Source organism: Camellia sinensis, chromosome 2, assembly GCF_055761805.1.
Source record: "Camellia sinensis isolate YWXY chromosome 2, ASM5576180v1, whole genome shotgun sequence".
NCBI classification, from domain to species: Eukaryota; Viridiplantae; Streptophyta; class Magnoliopsida; order Ericales; family Theaceae; genus Camellia; species Camellia sinensis.
The window spans coordinates 22534100-22554373 of NC_138962.1; the positions used below are offsets into that span (position 1 = coordinate 22534100).

At 34.5% G+C, this 20274-nt stretch overlaps 2 protein-coding genes across 2 annotated transcripts; one reads left to right on the plus strand and one right to left on the minus strand.

Annotated features, from left to right (window-relative positions):
• The first annotated feature begins 1274 nt into the window (after positions 1 to 1274).
• LOC114304744 (coiled-coil 90B-like protein (DUF1640)) lies at positions 1275 to 11076 on the plus strand. Its single transcript, XM_028249921.2, has 7 exons — positions 1275 to 1957; positions 2149 to 2280; positions 2379 to 2438; positions 10148 to 10224; positions 10319 to 10375; positions 10455 to 10521; positions 10612 to 11076. Exons 1-7 carry the CDS (start codon positions 1733 to 1735, stop codon positions 10729 to 10731), a joined length of 738 nt encoding a protein of 245 aa, XP_028105722.2. The 5' UTR covers positions 1275 to 1732; the 3' UTR covers positions 10732 to 11076.
• A 7760-nt stretch (positions 11077 to 18836) lies between these two features.
• LOC145811922 (L10-interacting MYB domain-containing protein-like) lies at positions 18837 to 20009 on the minus strand. The gene is made up of 2 exons (XM_082907580.1): positions 19599 to 20009; positions 18837 to 19466 (listed from the first exon to the last, which is right to left on the minus strand). The coding sequence occupies exons 1-2, from the start codon at positions 20007 to 20009 to the stop codon at positions 18837 to 18839; spliced, it is 1041 nt and encodes a 346-aa protein (XP_082763706.1).
• Positions 20010 to 20274: the final 265 nt, after the last annotated feature.

A 20274-nucleotide genomic window follows, 5' to 3' on the forward strand; every position in this document is an offset into this window, starting at 1 on the left:
CCTAAGTAAAATACCAGATGAGCTTCATGAGCTAAGTTTAAATTTATACTCGGAGGCCTCGTTTGGCAAGTAGTTTTTTTAGCCAAAAAGTTACTAAAAAAATAAAAAAGCCGACAACCCATATCAAAAAGTTAAAGATTCTATTTTCTCTCTATTTTTTGCATATCTTTTTGTAAAAAGTTAAAAATTCATCCCAAACTTACTAATTTTTTTTACATCACAGTTTAGTCAAAAAAATAAAAAAGTTACTAAAAAAATTTGTTCCCATACAAGGCCTCAACTAGTTTAATAATTTCAAAATTTAAGCTCAGTTTGAATTCAAAATTTAAGCTCAGTTTGAACTTCCAAACAGTTTAGTTTGTTCGAAACCTGAATGGAGGGTTTGTTGAATATGAAATGGATGTGGGCCTAGACAGGCAAATTGGTGAGCAGAATTATGCTAGTCTTAAAATTTGGAGAAAGTTGATTTTGTTGGCAGATTTGTTTTTGTTGTTTGGTCTTTCAGGGACTTTTTGTTTTTGTTTTTAATCTATATGTTGTTTGTTTTATTTTAATATAATTATTTTTCATGTTCTTAAAAAAATAAAAAAATTCAGAGAAAGCATTACAAAAATATAAATAATTAATTTATATATATATATATATATAAAATGATTCACTTACAATGTGACATATAATAATAAAATTTGACACTTAAAAATTAAATTATATAACATATTATTTAACAAAAATATAAACAAGTAAAATTGAAAAAAAATACATCCCATAATCTAACAAGGCCAATTTCTAAACATTAAAATAGGTGAGATTAGTATATACATATATGATATGATAATATAAATAGTTCCTCTCCTTCATTGTCATCCTCCTCACCATCCTTTATGACTCTTCTCTTACCTTTCCATGACCTTAATTTCTCCACCCATCATCCCTCTTTCCGCAAACCTTAGCCTCCATAACCATTTTAATCCTCCAATACCTCTCTCGCATGCAATCTCACACTTACATTAATATTGTTGTGAAACTTGTTGGTACAAGTGTGAAATTGTCAAGAAATGAATAATGGGAGAAAAAGATGGCAGAAAAAGATGCCGATGGCAGAAAAAAATGCAAAAAAGAGCTGGGATGGGAATAATAGGAGATGGTGGAGGAGTGGTAATTACCTATTAAAAGATCAAAAGGATAGAGGGAAGGATATGAGCGAGGAAAAGAAGGGGCAATTTAGTCATTTTCCCCATATTCTCATATCTACTGCAATTTTAAAATATTTTTCCATTTTCCATTGCTCTCTAGTTCTCTCATTAAATAAATAAATAAATAAATAAATAAAAAAAAAAAAAAAAGCACCGAATATATCAATGAAATGGAGGGTATTCATTTCTTTCCGCATAAGTCATATAGCCATTAACCATCAACCCATTGAACCCACATTTTTCGCCGCCTCTCATCTCCCTCTCCCCTCTCTCTTTGTTCGCATAACGATCTTCTGCCATCTAGTCCCGCAATTTCCACAGACCTCTGTCCTATTTGATTTTAGAGGGAAACAAATTTCTATTCCATCTCTCACTGTTCATCGATCATTCGTAAACCAATTCTTCAAATTTCTGCCCAAGCCACACCACAATGAGCAATTTGTTGTTCCTCTTTTTGTACCCATCAATCCAGTGATTTACTTCTTCGATCATTTCAAAAATTTCATATTTTGATTCAAAAGTTTCCGTCTCTGAAGTTAATGGCTGCGTGTAAGCGCCTGGTTCAACTACGTCCAAGTTCTGGAATCTCATTCACTAAATTTCGAAGGTTTTCTTCTTCAGAGAAGCAATTCGATGGCTCTTCGATGATTTTTGGCAGTTCTTCGTCTTCCAATTCGAGTTTTAATCGATTTGACTTTAGGCAGATCTCTCAACTTGTCAAACCTAATGGAAAGCGTGTTTTCCTCGTAGACACGTTAGCTCTGGTAATTTCCTCTTTTTCTTCTCTAATTCGAAACATTATTTCTAATTTTTTGTATTTTTTGGATTAAAATATGGCTTTGGATTTTTGATTTTTATTTAGATAACACAATGTAGTTGTTAAGAAGTGATTTAGATATGATTTAGTTGTTGGATTGGAATGACATTTTGCTTAGGGTTGTTGTTGCTATGGCAGGTGAGGAGGTTAGAAGCACAAGGTGTGCCTTCAAAGCAGGCAGAGGCAATAACTGCTGCTATTACTGAAGTTTTAAATGATAGCTTGGAAAATGTGGCTCACTCTTTTGTTTCAAAAGCAGAAATGCAGAAAGTAAGGGTTTGAATACTAGGCCTGCATTACTTTTGGCCTGATCAAGGGTTGGTATGAGAATATATATAGCTATAATGTTTGTGCTTTTGTTGTTGTAGACTGACATGCTTCATGAGTCAAACCTCTCCAAGTTTAAAACTGAAGTACAAAGTTCCCAGGTACTAATCTGTTTCTGCATTTTCGTTTCCCAAATCTGACTAGAATCCTTTTGATTTGTAATAATTGCTGAATATATGAAATTTTGTTCATTTTCCCATTTATAGTAAGTTAATTACTAAGAACGGGGATAAGAGTATTTATGAACTTGCTAAGTTGCGAGAGCGGAAAACTATAGTTATTCAGGTTGAATAAATAAAAAATGAGGATTCATTGGTATTAATGCTAGACAAGGAATGCAAAAGGCGTGATTATTGAATGAAAATCACATAGTTGATTTAGTATTAGAAGAAACTGGTAATTGTTGAATGAAAATCACTGTTATTTTGAGAAATTAGTGTCATTATCTTGACCCACATCATACACAAAATGAGAATGCATAACCAACCAGTAGCATAGCTACCAAAGGCCTAACCAAACTGAAGGGTAGTGCACCTGTTATATTTTGAACAATTACAATATAATATGATAGAAGCATAAAGTACACATGTACATTTGGTAATACATTTCATTCATTTCTATTCCTTAGAGAGCAAGTTCCTAAGTCCCGAATGCGCATTCCATGATGCAGATACTTGATATTACATGTCATCATCATCCTTGGCCAAACACAAGGCCACATAATACACACATCTCATATTTTCACAAATTAGTACATATGGTCTCAATATACAAAACTTAATTTCTTCATTTCATAGCATGCACAAACTCCAATCACCATCTTCATATTCAAAGACTAGATCCTCAATTTAAGCTTCATCTCCATAAACGTGGTGGAAATAATGTGATGAGCTATCCAACTTAGTGAATAATATGAACACGAGAGCTAGCATTTTAACATGGATACGATGTAGTTGAAAGCATAGGATACTTAAATAGATAATCAATGGATAGCATAATTCATTTGAAATGAAACATGGCTTATCGGTATGCAATAGATAGCTTTGAAATCAAAAGCATAATTTTCTCAAATTTGATAATCATATAGCAAAATCCAAGATTTTATAACATTGTTGAAGAATAAGCATGTGGTATCATAATCTTAATGTATTTATCACCTCAGTATAACATAATGGGCAAGCTCGTACACAAGGAACTCGCGTTGACTCTGTGTATGGGAATGCTTTTTCAATTGGCCTTTCTATGATGTTAGAGATGGATGAAAATTGAAATCGAAGGTTTCCTTGCACTTTACTCATAGAAGGGAAAAAAAAAAAAAAAAAGGATGGAAAAAAGAAAAAGGTTTCATTGTACTGGGGTGTTTTTATTTATCCCAAAAAAAAAAAAAAAATTGTACTAGGGTGTTTTTCAACATTTTTATGTTCCTGATCCCCTGTACCACCAAGAAGAATGAATTGCTTGTAAGAGACGTCATAGAGATTATCATCAATAAACACTGTTGTCTCCTGAATTTTAGAATTGATTGAACAATAAAGGATGGGCTGTGATTGAAATGATACCTATGTGAAGGATTTATAATAACATCGGTCAAGAGGATTTGATGGTTTGGAGATCAACTTGGGACTTGTACCATCACCGTCATTGTCTTTTCTTAACATGGGTCAAGACTCAAGAGGTTGAGATAATTTGAAGATCAACTTGGTACTTGTTACCTTCACCCTAGTTGTCTTTGCTTTTGCACTCGTTTTGGTATGAGGATTTACAGATTTATTTTTTTGAGTTGCTTTCCTTTTTGACCTTAGGTAGCATAATTTATAGGAAATCACTTTAGATACCCAATTGATAGAAAATGGACTATTTCAATCCATTAAGAACTTAAGATTGTGCAGACAATATGCCTAAAATTAAAAGTACTGCAACCTAGGGTTAACCAAGTATGCCTGGGGGCACGAGCCTTAGGATCTTTCACAGGTTCCTTGAGGCATCTTCATTTTTTTTTTGGGTGGCATGTGCTAACTTGGGAAGAAAAGAATATTAAGATAAAATAAGACAGTTTTCATGATGTTGGGAACCTTAGGGATGAAGTTGAACTGGTTTTATCTGCATGAATGGCCATTGCTAATAACTGATATGCATTCTACTCCTTTACACCCTTATTTGTGGAAAGTGTTTGTGGCTAGACCTCGTTAAGAGTGTTATTTGAGCATATTCTAACCGCAAAAGTTATATTGGTTCAGTTCTATGTTACCTGGAATGTGAGACGGGAATGTAGTACGCCACATGCTCTAAAATTTGGTACGATAGGGGTAGACTTGTATATTATACTTAAGAATTTAAGGTACTTCTAGAGTAATTTTCTTTTAGCTATTGATGTTTTTGTCTTGTCAAAACTTAAGTCACTTTAGGTTTTAGTTCATTCTATTTTATTTTTTTCCCTCCTAAGGTAACATTTAAGGATTTGGAAAAAAAAATTGGGATCACTTCGGATCATTAAATTTACTGTTTTGGAATATAAGTGTACTGTGTTTCGGAACGTGTATACGAATATGTAATTCGCTAGGGTATTAGCGTTTTTTAGTAACACAAGTTCAATTAAGCCAAAATGTTTGATGTTATTTATATGGTTGAAAGAGCCTGGAAATTTATTTTAGGCTCCATTTGTTTTGCCATAAAATATTTTACTTTTTATTTTATAGGTAAAACAATTTACAAGAAAAAGTTCTACATTATTCTTACTTGTAGGTGTTTGGCATGTAAAATTCTTTTCCCATCCATACCACACCCATTGAACACCCCATGGCTCACAAATCTGCAAGTTGCCCAACCCAACTCACTCGCTGACGCACACAAGAAGGCCATTGCCAATTTGAAACCCACAACCACCAGCTTCTATATTCTGCAGCTGACCTGTTTGATGGCTTACAAGGAGAGAGGTGGAGAGCCCCAGAGCAGCTTGCTGGTGATTCGCAAAATGACTTACCGAAATTAGATCGGTCACTCATTCTACCTTGATTTGCTGGAAAACATTTTAGAGTTAAAATGTTGTACTTAAATTATATGCAACCAAACACAGAAAAATATAAAAATATTTTCAATTCAAACAAACGGAGCCTTAGGCATGATACTCATCATTAATTGCTTGCTAGATTTATAGCTGTCGTGAACTTATATGTAAGAGTAAGATTTTCTAGCCTAGGCATTGCTCTTTCACATGAACTTTTTTTAGGGTATTTCCATTTCATGTAATTCTTTTGATATTTTTTTTTCTTCACTTTAAGCTTGGTTTTCTTCCACCTTCTTGATTTGAATGCAAGAAATCACCTCTCGTTGTTTTTTTTTTTCTTTTGGGGATTAAATGTTGTTCTCTTTCTTTTGGAATAAGCTATGATTGGAAGAGAAAGCACGTGCGGCTATCGACTAAAAGAAGACATGTGATAGTTATAGAACAAGTTAATGATCAAATTAAGGGATTGTTTGGGGTGTCCTAAATAAGTGCACTTTTTATCTTTTTAGACTAAAAAGTTGAGGAAAAAAATATGGATGCTTGAGTTAACTTTTTGACTTTTTATGAAAAAATGTGTATTAAAAAATTGTATAAAGAAGTGTGTAGGAGAAGATTAGAGATGTGTGTTGTACAGCCATACAATCTGCACAACCGAATTGATGGTAAAAAATTATTGGCTACTTTTCGGGCATTGCACTGGACTGTTTTGTTCGGCCCATGGGGGCCATCACGGGCCCCATTTTGATAATCTGAACCGTTCAATGTGTAGAACTCGTCAAGTACTATATGTCTATAAAAAATCACGTTGATCGGATATCGATAGCTATTTGATCAGATTTGTTTTTTTTCAATCGTTAATTATAACACCATCCATTTTTTTATACAAAACTGATTTGATCATATAGTTATCGATATCCGATCAATTTGATTTTTTACAGACATATAGTACTCGACGAGTTCTACACTTTGAATGGTTCAGATTATCAAAACGGGACCCGTGATGGGCCCCCATGGGCCGAACAGCAGTGTGTGAAAATTGCAACAAAACTGTGCAATTTTTCTTAATAAACGTAGCACAGAGCTAAAGCTGACTTGATTGCTGAGTTGTACTTTTGTTTGAAAAATTAATTTTTTAATATTTTTTTTGGTGGATAGTAATAACTTTTTGAGCAACTTTTTGGCTTTTTGTCGTTTTGGGGAGATGCCAAACTTGGCCTAAGATTTTCGCATTTGTAAGGACTTGTGTATGCCTATGCATGTGTGAATGATAGATTTGTAGCTAGTGTGACAGTAGTTCTTAATGAAACAATTGAATATTCAACTCTGATTGGATTATGTTAAGGATCAATTGTAAACCCTTCTAAACTCCTATGTTGGAATATGTAAGTTTCTTGATGAAATTTTAATTGTTGACAAGATTAGTTAGCCAAGATAGGTAAGCATTAGAGTCAAAAAATTCAAAAGAATGCAGACAAGGAATTATTTTTTTATTTTTTTAAAGGGCAAGTAAATAAAGACAAAAGAGTACAATATTGTGATAGTTGGATTCTTGTTGGAATAGTCATGGTTGAAGTAAACTTCTCGTTTAGTACTTAACGAATTAGAGTGTAGTCTTTTGCCCATGGATAATGCCCCTTTGGCGTCTTGGTTACCTTTAATAAAATTGCCTGTAGTTGCCTAGAAGAAATTTGTTGTTTTATAACTTGATTTTGAATCCCAGCATACTACATTTTTTGGTCTGTTACAGGATTCCACTTTTGTAGGAGGTGTTGTAAGCTTATGGATATAGTTTTTTCTCTTCTCCTTTTTTGATAGGCCATGTACAAGGTTCTTTGTAATGGCATAACTTGGGGTTAGTGGTATTTTCTTTTTAAGTGGTTATTTCAGTTGATTTAACTAGCCCTGAGAACTTTAAGAATCTCTCTCTCTCTCTCTCTCTCTCTCTCTCTCTCTCTCTGTGTGCAACAAAACCTTACAAGTGTTTGAATGTTGAATGGTGAGTGGTTCCTTCTTCTTTTTTTGTCTCTCATTTGAGATTCGGAATTAGGATTTGGATATTTGTGTCTCTCAGAAATCTCCTATAAGTGGTTTTAATAACTACCATAGTGATCATTCTCCAAAATGTCGACATCCATGCCCCTTTCACGTGACTGCCACATATTGAAAATATATTTTTGTTCTTTTACAAAAAAGAAAAATGACCCTTCAGGAGCAGGCCTGTCATAAGTATATACCCCTTTATGAATTATGTATGTATTTGGTTTTGACATAGAAGCTTCTTTGGCCATTTTGGAGAGCCAATTTCTCATAAATTGGAGTTTCTAGCTTCTTAGCACCATTTATGAAGTGTATGTCTTATACTTTAATTGTAATCAGTAGGAAGTTTCTTTTGTGAGTTATCCATTTAATACATTAATCAAGTGTTTCACTTTCTATAAGAATTTTTTTAGTTCCATTGGATCAACATAATGGTCAGTTCAAATATTTTTCACTTGTTAAGGAAGTCGGTCTACATATCAAGAGCTTCATGTTTAAGATTTTGTGTAGGAGCTGGGCATTTTTTTCCCTCTTTGATGGGTGTTTTGCCTTTGGGCTTGTAATGAGCTTCACTGTAATATTTGATTTTGGTATAAAATTTTTGACTTACCTACGCGGAAAAAAAAAATATATATATATATATATCATCAAGTACTGACAAAAAAACTTGTTTGGCTAACTGTTTTTGGAAAAAATTTCTTGAAAAAATTCATTTTACAGTTTTTTTCTTCTGGATTTTCATAAACTGTTTTCACACAAAAATGAAACGATGTGTGTTTTCAATTTCATTTTCCCCCCAAAGACACAAAAAATGAAAATGCCAAAAATGAAAATAATACCAAACTAACCCATTCCATTAGAAGTGTAATCCTCCCCCGATTTGGGAAGAATCAGAATTGGAGAATTGATAGGTTCAGAAGGTACCACCAACAACAAAAAAAGAAACTAAAATGACTCAAAAATTCAAATAGAAAAGTGCCACTTCTATCTAAAAGTAAGTTTTTAAATGAAAAATTATGTAATTTCCATGAGATTTTGTCTGCATATACTCTTATTGTCAACATTTTTTCTTTGACGTCTCAATAGTGTGCCCTGTGGCAGCTGGACTTGTTTTATATATTTTATGAAACCTTGCATTCTCCTGTGTCAATTGAAGGCACTGAGATCAACCATTCAGTATTTTGTTTCCAAAGAGATACGCAATTTTTTGTAGAAGATGTCAACCTATCAAAAATTACAATAAATTCTGTACTTTTTGAAGGTTTCTGCCATGTCTGTTGTTCATCACAAGAAACTATAAGACAAATGTTTACCAATCTTTACAACCCTTGCTATTTATGCCACCATCTTTGATACTACTTCTTGCTCTTAAAAGTCACAACCCTAGTGGGATTTGCTATCACGTTGTATTGTTGACGATTGTTAGGTGGTTTAATATTTGGCAATGAACAAGGAAAAGATATAGTGGTATCATCTATTTATTCTCCTTTGTTGTCTCTTAATGTTAAAGATAACAACTCACCATGTATTTTCTTTTCCCATGTTTGGCTTACTGACTGTTCATGAATGTCTTCAAGAAAGTGATGACTATTTTAGAGGCCTTTCAGAGTTAGATATCCCTATGGAACATGAAGATAGCTTTGCGTGTGATTCTATATGTTAAGTGTAGAAGAATAATGGTAGGGATTCTCACTAAATGAGTTCGTGGTTGTTAGTAGTAGTTCTCTCTTTTTATCAAATATAGTTTGTGATGCCATATGGCTTTTTAGATTGAAGAAACATGTTGAAAATAGAGCAAGTGCTATGTGATACATTTTTAGATGGAAGTTTGAGTGGCCAATGACTTTGAGGCTCTTATAGATTATTTTTGGATGCTCTTAAATATCTTGCACAGGAATATGTTCAAATTGCTCATTATGCTTGGACACTTCATTTCTAGCATAGTCCAGTAAGGTAAAAACTACAGTAATGATATCTAGTTCATGCAAAAACTGGCTGCATTTTTTATGCAGGTCATCAAATTTATGTGCTGATTGAAATTTCGGAGGAACTTGATACAAAATGAAACTCAAGGGCATTGTTTAATGCTCGATGATGCTGTTATTGAGAAATAAATACACATAGATGTGCAGAGAACAGTTTATCAATAACAGCAAAATCGCCCTGGCAAGTGTCTGTGTAGAGAAATGCTTTTTTAAAACTTGTAGAGTGTTTCTAGGTCTCCCATAGTAGACCGTAAGGGTCTTCTATGCACCAACAATTCGATATATGCATAAAAGTTTGAGAGGAGTAATATGTAACCATAGTGGATTCTCATCTTCCAAGATTCGTAGTGGATAGAGAATGAGGGAATGAATGGCAAAAGAAGTGAGTAGAGCGATGAGAGGGTGGAGACGTTTGTGTTGTTACCAGCCTCGATTTTTATGACATGTAATTTGATTTGAGTCCTTTTCCGCCCGCCGCTGCCGCTGCTTTGCTCATGTCATCTCTGATCAAATTGCCTTACCTGCTGGACCATTGTTCCCTTTGGAGCAGACATTTTAGTTTTTCCATCCACTTGGGAAGATAGTGTTATAAAAAATAATTTTTGATGGCTGATATAGATTCCATTGTCTTAAGTCTGCTTGTTTTAGTACATTGTATTTTTGTTATAACTAAAGCAACCCTAAACCCTAAATAGTGATGCACCCTTGTGTAGAATATTAAGAATTTTATTTATCAAAAAAGAAAAGAAAAGAAAAAGAATATTAAGAATTTTATTTGCTGCAGGAGCATCACTTTTCTTTGTTGCAACGTGAGACTGAAAAGCTTCGGAGTGACATAGAGAAAATGCGGAGTGAACTTAGGTCTGTTTGCCTTCAAAGTGTCATTTAGTGTTTTTTCCATTTTCTCTTTTCAATCGTGATATTCTCAGTGCAAGGCTTTTGTGCTATGAAACAGGTATGAGATTGACAAGGTCACAGCAGGTCAACGACTAGATTTAAATCTTGAAAGAGGGTGAGAAATAGAACTCCATCTAACCCTTAATTTCCTTTGTTTTCACCTCCATTTGATTCATACTTGCAATGAACTGCAGGCGCATACGAGATGAACTCGCCAATCAGAATGCAGAAACCACCAACCTCACTAACAAGCTTGATCGAGTGAGCTTTATGATGTGCATTTGAGAAATACGATGTGTTTTGTACTTTTGACTCCAAGCATTAATTTCAGTTTCTCTATTCTCTCTGCAGGAAATTCATGCATTAAGAGCCCAGTTGGAAGCAGCAAAGTATGATGTGATCAAATACTGCATAGGTACTCTCGTCTCGATCTCTACTGTTGGTCTTGCCGTAATCCGCATCCTGTTGTAGGGTAGGTATTAGCTTTGACATTTAGAGGTGACGTGATGTGTTTTAGTGTGATTCTTTTTAGAGGGTTCCGGCAACCCTTAAAACCTGGGAAATGTTAGCGACATTGTTAAGTAGTCATTTTTTTTGGATCTCAAAAGAAGCAAATCCAAGTTGGCTGGAACTAATATCTTCACTCTGTTTGGTATAAACACCAATTTTACTTGGTGTAACTTTGTTTGACTCTGTATGCTTGTGCACCTTCAAAACTTTTAGCTTGAAGGTGCAGAATGTAAAAGATGGATGGTGGGTGGACCTAGCTTCATTTGGAAAGCCTGCACACCTACAAGTACGATTTTCTGCTCTTAATTTTTTTTTTTATGTGGTCCTTGAAAGTTGTTGCAGATAGATGTATGCGTGATGTGCATGACTTGACTTGTTATATGTTCCAATATATTCGTGATATGTTCTTGCTAGGACGTATGTTTTTCAATTTTCCCTTTTTTGTCGGAATAGTTGAAATTCTTCTTCTTAGAACGTAATATCTATATGTATATATGAGATAGAAACTGCACTGTTGTCTTGTGTGAATCCACAACACAATTTCTTCTGTTTTGTCAAACAATTAGTATGAAAGGGAGGAAAAGTAGAAACTACGAAACTTGAACCTTAGCATCACGCTCGGTGAGGAAGCCGCTTATTCACTAGGCTAACCATTAGTATCTCACAATAGTTGCGTAACTCCTATTGACGTGCTATTTGTACAATATTTATTAGTTTCCTCTATTGAAGGGCTAAAGAAATGCCTGATTTGCTGGAATTTTTCAATTTTTTTTTTTCTGCTCTTTTATATCATTTTTTTAGGGGTTTTTTTCTGGGTGCAAATTCACTTGAATATTGTTGGCTTGGTTCAAATGATAAAGAATTAATATACCAAACTAGGATCGTGTACACGAAACACAAATAGGAATAAAATAAGAAACTAAATCAAGCACACTGAACCTAAAAACGCCCATGATTACTGTGATTTCATTATGATCTAAAAGATTTGCAATTCAATACAGAGAGATACACGCTCCTCTTTAACTATAAATATGTAGTATTAAGACGAGTAAAACTGTGAAATACCGAAAATACCTTTACTCCAACACTATCCAACATAAAATTTTCTCTCTCACAAATTTCTGTCACATTGTTATAGCGGTCATAAAAGGTGGTGAGAACCACCAGAATTATTACATCACGGTGTTACGTAACGGTTGCGGCTTGTGTGTGTCAATTTCTGACCACACTGCCAATCAAGCACTCAGCTGGAAAACACTGACAGAATAGATTAAGCCCGAACAACCTATCACAGAAAGAAGAGATTCCAGCGGTGGCTCGTCCACCCGGGGTACTCCGACGATCAAGTCAGTTATCTCTCAAAGATAGCAAAAATGTTTAACTCACTATTCAGAGCATAAAAAGCATACCTTAGACTCATGAGGGTGCCTCTCTTTTGTAGCCAACATAAATCTAATCCCAATAGAAGCCTAACTTCAATGGACTTAGGCCCCGTTTGTTTTTAGAGATAGGATGGAGGGGATTGATAGTGAGGAGATTAATAGTGAGGGGATTGATAGTGAGAAGATTAAGTAAAATTGTGTTTGTTTTTTTTTATGATAGTTGTTAGTGTAGGGATTGTTAAATTATTTTTATATAAAATAAATATAAAATAATAAAAAAAATAAAAAAATACAAAAACATTAAACGTTAATGTTTTTAAAAAAATGCCTAACATGTAAAAAAAATTTTAAAAATAAAAATAAAATAAAAAATTTTTAGAAAAAAATAAAAAAATAAAATAATGATTTTTACTTAACAAAAAATACAAAAAATTAAACATTAATGTTCAAAAAAAATGTCCGACATGTAAAAAATAAAATAAAAAAAATATATTTATAGTCCGTCAGACTATTTTTCTAATATCATGTCTTGGAGGCCCATCCGAATTTCATTTGCAAAGCCTATTTGAAGCCTTTCGGCTTAGCAGTCCATTCTTCAACTTTGTAAACAAACAGCACATTAAATGAGACTCACAGCTATCCTAATCTCAATCCCCCTCTCATACCCCAAAACAAACGGAGCCGTAGGATTACTGCTAATCTTGGAAGGATTGGGATAAACTCTCTAAGAGTCTTATCTTTACCCAAACTGAAATCTTTGGATTCTTGTTCCTTATTCGCTTATCCCGGATTCCGGTATCTTCGTAGATAATCTCGTCCTAGCCGAGATCATTTCGGTGTCATGATCAAAACACATGAGATTTTGGCTGACACTTCGGTGTCACCTCAGACACGCGTTGACATTCAAAAATTATGTCCTCATACGGCTGTTTTTTCAAACCTTGACACCGACTCATTATTCGCAGTTGGAAACGAAAGAAACAGTGTCAACATCTCAAACCCACCTTCGATGCGAACTTATTATTATGATGAGATGCCAGTCATTCTGCACCAAGCTTAAGCCTTTAGGAAATGCCGCAAAGATGACTTCAATATATATCACTCTCAAACTCATTGGTCATTGGCATCCTCACCGCATTTCACCTTCTACCAACAACACGGCTTGCATCCCACGCATTTCTAAAACGATGACACAATCGGCATATCTCCATATCTCAACCACTTCCTCAAAGGTTCCGTTATACCAAAATATACAGACACGCACTTGAACAAACAATTAGCAAAAGTAGATATCACAAAGATCATTTTCAAGATAGAATAGGAGTGAATGACCGTTTCTTAGCTTCTATCATCAACTAAGTCTGATCTTGTTTGCTTGTTTTGATTAGCCTTCTTTTAATGGATTTGATTGGCACGACTTTCTTTATTGGATATGATCGGCATTACGTGCCTGCAACCTTGTTGAATTCGACCTTTTATCATTTGATTGGTTGGCGTAGGATGGTTTTTATTTTTTATTTCTTATTTTTTATGGAGTGATTATTATCTTCCACTTCATGCTAATGAACCAAACACTATTAATTGTGTTTGAATCTTGAATTTGTGAAGGAAAAAGAATCTACAGTAAAAAATTATGCATCTCCATGGTTGGGATTTTTTTTTTTTTTTTTTTAATGAAAATAAAATAATAATGAAATTAAGGAATCTAGCAGAAAATAATCTTCATTTATTAGAACACATGTAATTTTTGTTTGACTGGAAACCTAACATGTGATGGTATACAGAAACTCAAAAATAGTGAGATGAAATTAAAAGCAACGTACCAAAGGAAGAGTTAGGTCCTTCCAAAACCATCCAATTGTGATTACTGTTGACATATTTGTTTCGTTCATTAATTCTTACCTATTTTTAAAATAAATAAATAAAAAATTATCAATTTTGTAAGATACGACACAGATGCCTGCCTGGGGAAGGACTTACATTAGTTAATTTTCAACTGATGCTCATAGAAATTTTATTTTATTTTATTTTATTTTTTGATATGCTACACTTGCTAATTTTATTTACAATTGATCTTCTCATGATTTAGAAGGAATATATTTAATAATTTCGACATTAACTATGTAGCATCTTTGAGTTTTACAACTATTGACAAGTAAAATCCAATTGGTTAAATCTCTCGTCGTCTGCCTGCGCATTAAATTGTAAAACACCATCCTTGTTGCAATTTGGAGATTTTATTTCAGCCTCTCACTATCATGTTTTCTTTTCATACCTACTCCTTTTTTATTTGTATTTTTATGTACTAAAAAAAAAAGAGAATAAAAATTACTTTACATGACGTCTTTGCATTAGTATAATACACGAAAAGTGTAAATTCATTATACTAACACAGTGATAATACAACATTTGATAAATAACAATTTTAATCATTACGACATTACTAATTCTGTTATAATATGGGATCACATTTTTTTTTAGGAGGCAAAATATTTTGGTTGGTGAGCCAACCTAAACTGCAACATAAGAGTTAAAACATGTCATTTCACTACCATCTAACAAAAAAATGTCATTTCACTCTGGTTGGCGAGGCAATTTGAAAAGAGTGATTTTTGTATTCATTTGAAAGTGTTCCAATTTTCAATTCTCATTGTCACCTCTAATTGGTTGATCATGAGCTATGTCATATCTAGTTAAATTCATGTCATAACATGTACTTATTGTGCCTGTTTGGTGCAGCTTAAAAACTGCTTATTTCAGCTTTTAGCTTAATTTAAGTTATTTTGATGTGTTTGGTTTAGCTTATAGCTTATAGCTTATAGCTTATAACTTTTTAGAAATCAGAAATCAACTTATTCTTTGAGTGGGGCAGGAGATGCTTAATTTATAAGTCAGGAATTAATTTATGTTCATAGTTATAAACTATAAGCTGTTTAGACGTAAGCTATAAGTACTTTTCCACAATTCTACCAAACAGGACCATTATGTTGGAAGAGGTCATAGAAGCTTCCACACTCCACCTAACACCCACATCCAAAAATTAACCAATTTCCAAGTCCTTAATCATCATAGATTCGTAGTACCATACCTACAATGCCAAAAAACATAGTCCTATGTTTTATTTATATATTTTCAACAAACCATTTCATTTGTATTGTAAAAGATGGATTTTAATTAAGCCTCCATTTGGGAAGTGAGTTGGCTTTTTGACTTTTTGGCTTTTTTGGTTATTTTAGCCTGGGGCTAAAAAGCCTGGTTTGGGAAGGGCTTTTTGGCTTTTTGACTTTTTGGTGAGGTGTGATGTTGTTAAATGACGAAATTACCCTTTTCCATTTTTTTGATTTTTTTATTTGGGTTTGGATTTAGCATATTTTCGGTTTTTTTTTTTTTTTGGTTTTTTTTTTTTATACAAATTTGGCTTTTTGTTGGGAAAAAAAATTTGGTTTTTTTGTTTTGGTATTTTTTTTTCCATTTTTTGATTTTTGTTTAAATTTATTTATTTATTTATTTTTGGATTTGGCATTTTTTTGTTATTTTGTTTTGGTATTTTTTTTTTCCAATTTTTGATTTTTGTTTAAATTTATTTATTTATTTATTTTTGGATTTGGCATTTTTTTGTTATATTTTTTTAAAAAATTTTTTATGTTATCTTTCGATTTCACGTATTTTGCTAATTTTTTTTTTTAGGGTTTGGATTTGTCTTTTTTTTTTGTGTTTATTTTCTTTTTCTTTTTTTTCATTTTGGGTGTCGATCTGCCGACTTTTGATTAATTTGTTAATTTTTTTTTTATTTTTTTTTTGGAATTGAATTTGCCATATTTTGGTTCTTCTTTTTTATTTTAATTTTGTTATGTTGGGGTTTCGATTTTGCCTTTTTTGTTGTTTTGTTTTTTTGGAGGGGGGTTTCGCTTTGGCATTTTTTGCTTTATGTTTTTTTTTTTGACAATTTTTGTATGTTGTGTTTCGATCTCCCGAATTTTGCAACTCCAAATTTTGTCTTTTTTATTTTATGTTTTTTTTGTTGTAGTTTGGCGGATTTTGCGTTAACTTTTTTTTTTGTTTGACATTTTTTTATTTTGCGCTTGGATTTTTCATATTATGCTTAATTTTTTTTTCCTGTTACTTTTTTTCATTTTCGGTTTGGATTTGGGGTATTGTGCTTAAATTTTTCGGTTTTTATTTGGGAATTTATGTTTTTGTCTTTTTAAATTTTTATTTTTTTACTATAACTATGTTTTTTTTTTAACTATGTTTTTTTTTTGTCTTCGATTTTTATTTTGAACTAAGTCTTGTTTTTTTTAATTGGTATACAATAACTTTTTTTTAATATATTTATGTGTTTCATTTATTTGTAATTCACGTCGCACTTTACAATTTGTGTGTTAGTTTTCTTTTTAATTTGTTTTTATTTGTTTCACCTTCTTTTTATTTTTCCAAAAGCAAAATTCATATGGATTGTTGTTTTTTTAAGTTAGGCACGTCAGCAACTGGAAGGGGTTACATTCCCCTGGCAACTCATACATATTATACATAATAATATATTTGAATACAGTCTGTTCCACGTGTGTTATTACGTGACGACCATACGAACATTATTTCGAGTACTATATATTTCTTAACATTCCGTTATTACGCATGTAACATAATTTGTCACGTATGTGAAGGCGGACCAATGCCATATGGGGGTCCTCATCTCCAACCATTAAACCATCCTCGTCATGTTCAACTTCTGGTATGGCATTTACTATTGTCATAGCCTCTTCCTCGTCACAGATTGGCTGAACAATTGTTGGGTTACCTGTGTTTCGCCGTATATAATTATATAATGCCATTGACGCACCTACTAACTGAACTTGCACATTTGCAAAGTCATACCGAGGCATGTCTCGAATAAACCCCCATCGATTTTTTCAGGTACCGAAAGTGCGTTCCACGACACTGCGTAAGGACGAGTGGACTTTGTTAAATAATTCCCTTGGCGTGTTTGCCATCGCGTTTCTTGCAATACGCCGGAATTCTTGTTGGTGGTAACGGTGGCCTTTGAATGGTGCTAAGTAACCAATCCGGTTTGCATAGCCAGAATCGACAAGATAATATTTGCCTGCAGACATGACGACAATGTATGACACCAAAACCAACATTCTGCGTCATTTTCATATAACGCTTTGTCAGCAAATAAATATTTGTTAACAAATCTAATAACATGGCCATGTGTTACCTTCGTCAGGATGTGGGAAGGGGACGTTGTCATTTGTTAGTATCTCGTTGAATATGCGACTATCATGCATACTTCCTTCCCATCCGCAAGAAATGAATATGAAACATATGTCAAAATCGACAGCGGCCATTATATTTTGTGTGTGACAGTATTTCCTACTGAAATATGTTGCCGCATCTGGCCCCGTAACCCATGCACTGACTAACGTCTATTGCGCCAATGCAGTCCTGTCAACATGGATCATATGTTTTGATTCGTAACTTTGTAACAAGTGTTTCACATTTGTCACGTGCAGTTAATAACAAAAAACATATATATTTTCTTCATTTATATGTCAATCATGTTTTGCTGAAGTACCTTGAACGGTAGGTATTTCCGTCTAGACCTCACGTATGGATGTATACGATGCTGACTGTATGTGGGCCGGCAATGGACAACAGTGAACTCTTTCATGGAATTTAATACGTTATGCACGTGCCTCGACACAGTCTCCCCAGAATGTTGGAACCGTTCCTGGATTTCCCGATTTTGCTTCCCTTTCAAGACATGGATAAACATCGCAACGCTTTCTTCAACAGCTAAGCCATGTGGACGTTGCGGGACTTGTAACCCAAAATCATTTACTAATGTCTCACACAATGCGGCAAACACTTCCTTCGGCATGCAAACATTTTCCTCAAAGCGACCCATATGCCCCGCATATAGTTCGCATATCCATGTATTCCCGGTTAGTATAGAAGTGCGACATGGCGTTTTATGCATGTGTTTTTGGTACCATTCTGTCGCCAAGTGGCATGCTTGTAGAAATGTGCAGTTCTGTTCTTGTTGCAGCTGGACCGTCATTTGATTCAGCATTTCCATTATTTCATCATGGTTGCTTCCATCCCAGGGATTCATCGCGTTTTCGTTGATGCAAAACCTACAAAAGTGGCAGGCTTTCAATTAGTTTGCACGTGATTCATTGAGTTAAATTATATTGAATTTTGCAATTATACAATGTCGACATTGTTTGTAATGAACGCAATGCTGTCACCAATGTCCTTTGGAAGGCATGATCATATGAATTGCAAAAAAAAAAAGAAGCTGTTCAACGTATGCTTTACAGGGGGGCCATGGTTGTAACAACCACAAAACTAAGAAAAGAACTTGCGACATATAGGCATTCAGAAGCGTGCATCGAAAACGTAATTCCCTGTCTTAAACGTAGCGCCACAAAATATTAAACCGTAAACATCCCATTCATTTCCCAAAAACGAAGCACAACCATGCTTCCGGTCCGTCAACCCATGCACTTACCTAAAACTTGTCACTGCCCGTAGCTAGCAAGAAGAAAAAAAAAAAAAGACATAATGCAAAACATGCACACACCACCATCCTGTTTTAGTACATAACAAACAGTACCATAAGTCTAAGTTTTAAAAAGGAAGAAAAAGACATGCATCTTCAACACTCGTAAGACCGTAGCATCACATCCGCCTACCCCCAAACAGGTTTGCAAATGGCCCCGACGCAGTACACTGGAGCTGCTTCTGTGTAAGCCAGCCAATGATGTGGTCGTCATCAGGCTGGCACATCATGACCTCCCGGTAATCAGCGTTATCCATAAGTGTGGAGGCGAAGTGGAATAACGGTGTACCAATCAGGGACGGAATACTGCTCAGTTTATGCATGCACTCGGAAATAGTGTACAGTGCTTCGTTGCCTGTCAGGTGCCTGACCGTGACCTGCTGATTCTTCGAACGGACCACATCTGTCATTCTATTCATGCTCTCCGCAATAACAGACGCACCACTTGTTGCCTTCTTCGACTTTGAAACACTTGTTGATGGCGTCTTTCTCCATTTTGCCTTTTCAATCGACACATGCTCCAGTGAAGAATTAGAATCCACGTCCTGTACTCCTGTGGGTATCGGATCAGCGAATGGCTGGGCTCCCAAACTACGCACTGAATCAGATGAGTCTGTAGCAGCTTCAGGAATGTTCTCTCCCGGGGTCCAATGGTGCTTCCCAGTAGCTGCTGCCCCCATGAAAACCGTCTCCAGCAAGTCACGGTGTTCCAACGTTTTCTTCCTGAACTTCGCACACACCTTGTTGATCTGCAGACATGTACATGTGTAAAAGAGGTTGACGTTATATTTCATATTCATAAATTTTATTGAAGTTGAATTAAGAAGTAAAAAATGTACTGGTAAATGAGAAATATAAAACTTGTTTCTACATGTACTTACTGATTCCATCTTGTCCCACCACTCGTCAGGTGCCTGAAACAAACCGGTGTCATAGTCAAAGCCTATCCCGGACACTCCCTTGCTTGAATCCATCAACTTTATCCACGTTTGCCACTCTTTCTTCAAGCTCATGTACTTATTCTTCAACTGTTTAAGTCCATGTTTTTTTCCTGTTTTTCTCTGAAATTTCCTTGACAACGACTTGTACCCTGCCTGGCTGAGGACTAAGAATGGCCGATTTCCTTTACTAATCTCATTTGCAATCAACTGGAGGAAAACTCGGACTGACTTACTGTCCCATGAGGCCTTGTGGCTTAGCTGAGTTTGTGTCTCTTCAAGACTGGTTGACTTGTCACTGACAACGCCTTTGCTTTTCGAGTGGTTACGAGGCGAAGTACGTGTGGAAGCCATTACTAATGTACGGTTACAAAAGATATACATCACAAATTTGGTTGTTATATACACACACACAACAGATGACACATTAAAAACAACAAACGCAGATATATGATGCTGAAGATGAAATTTGCATATACCCATTGAAAACATTTTTTACGTACGTACACAGGTTCCATGGGAGTTAGTAGTGGACAAAAACATGATAGTTAGTATTACGGCTCCCATATGCGACAACATAATACCATCGTACTACAAACATACTAACTACATACTAACA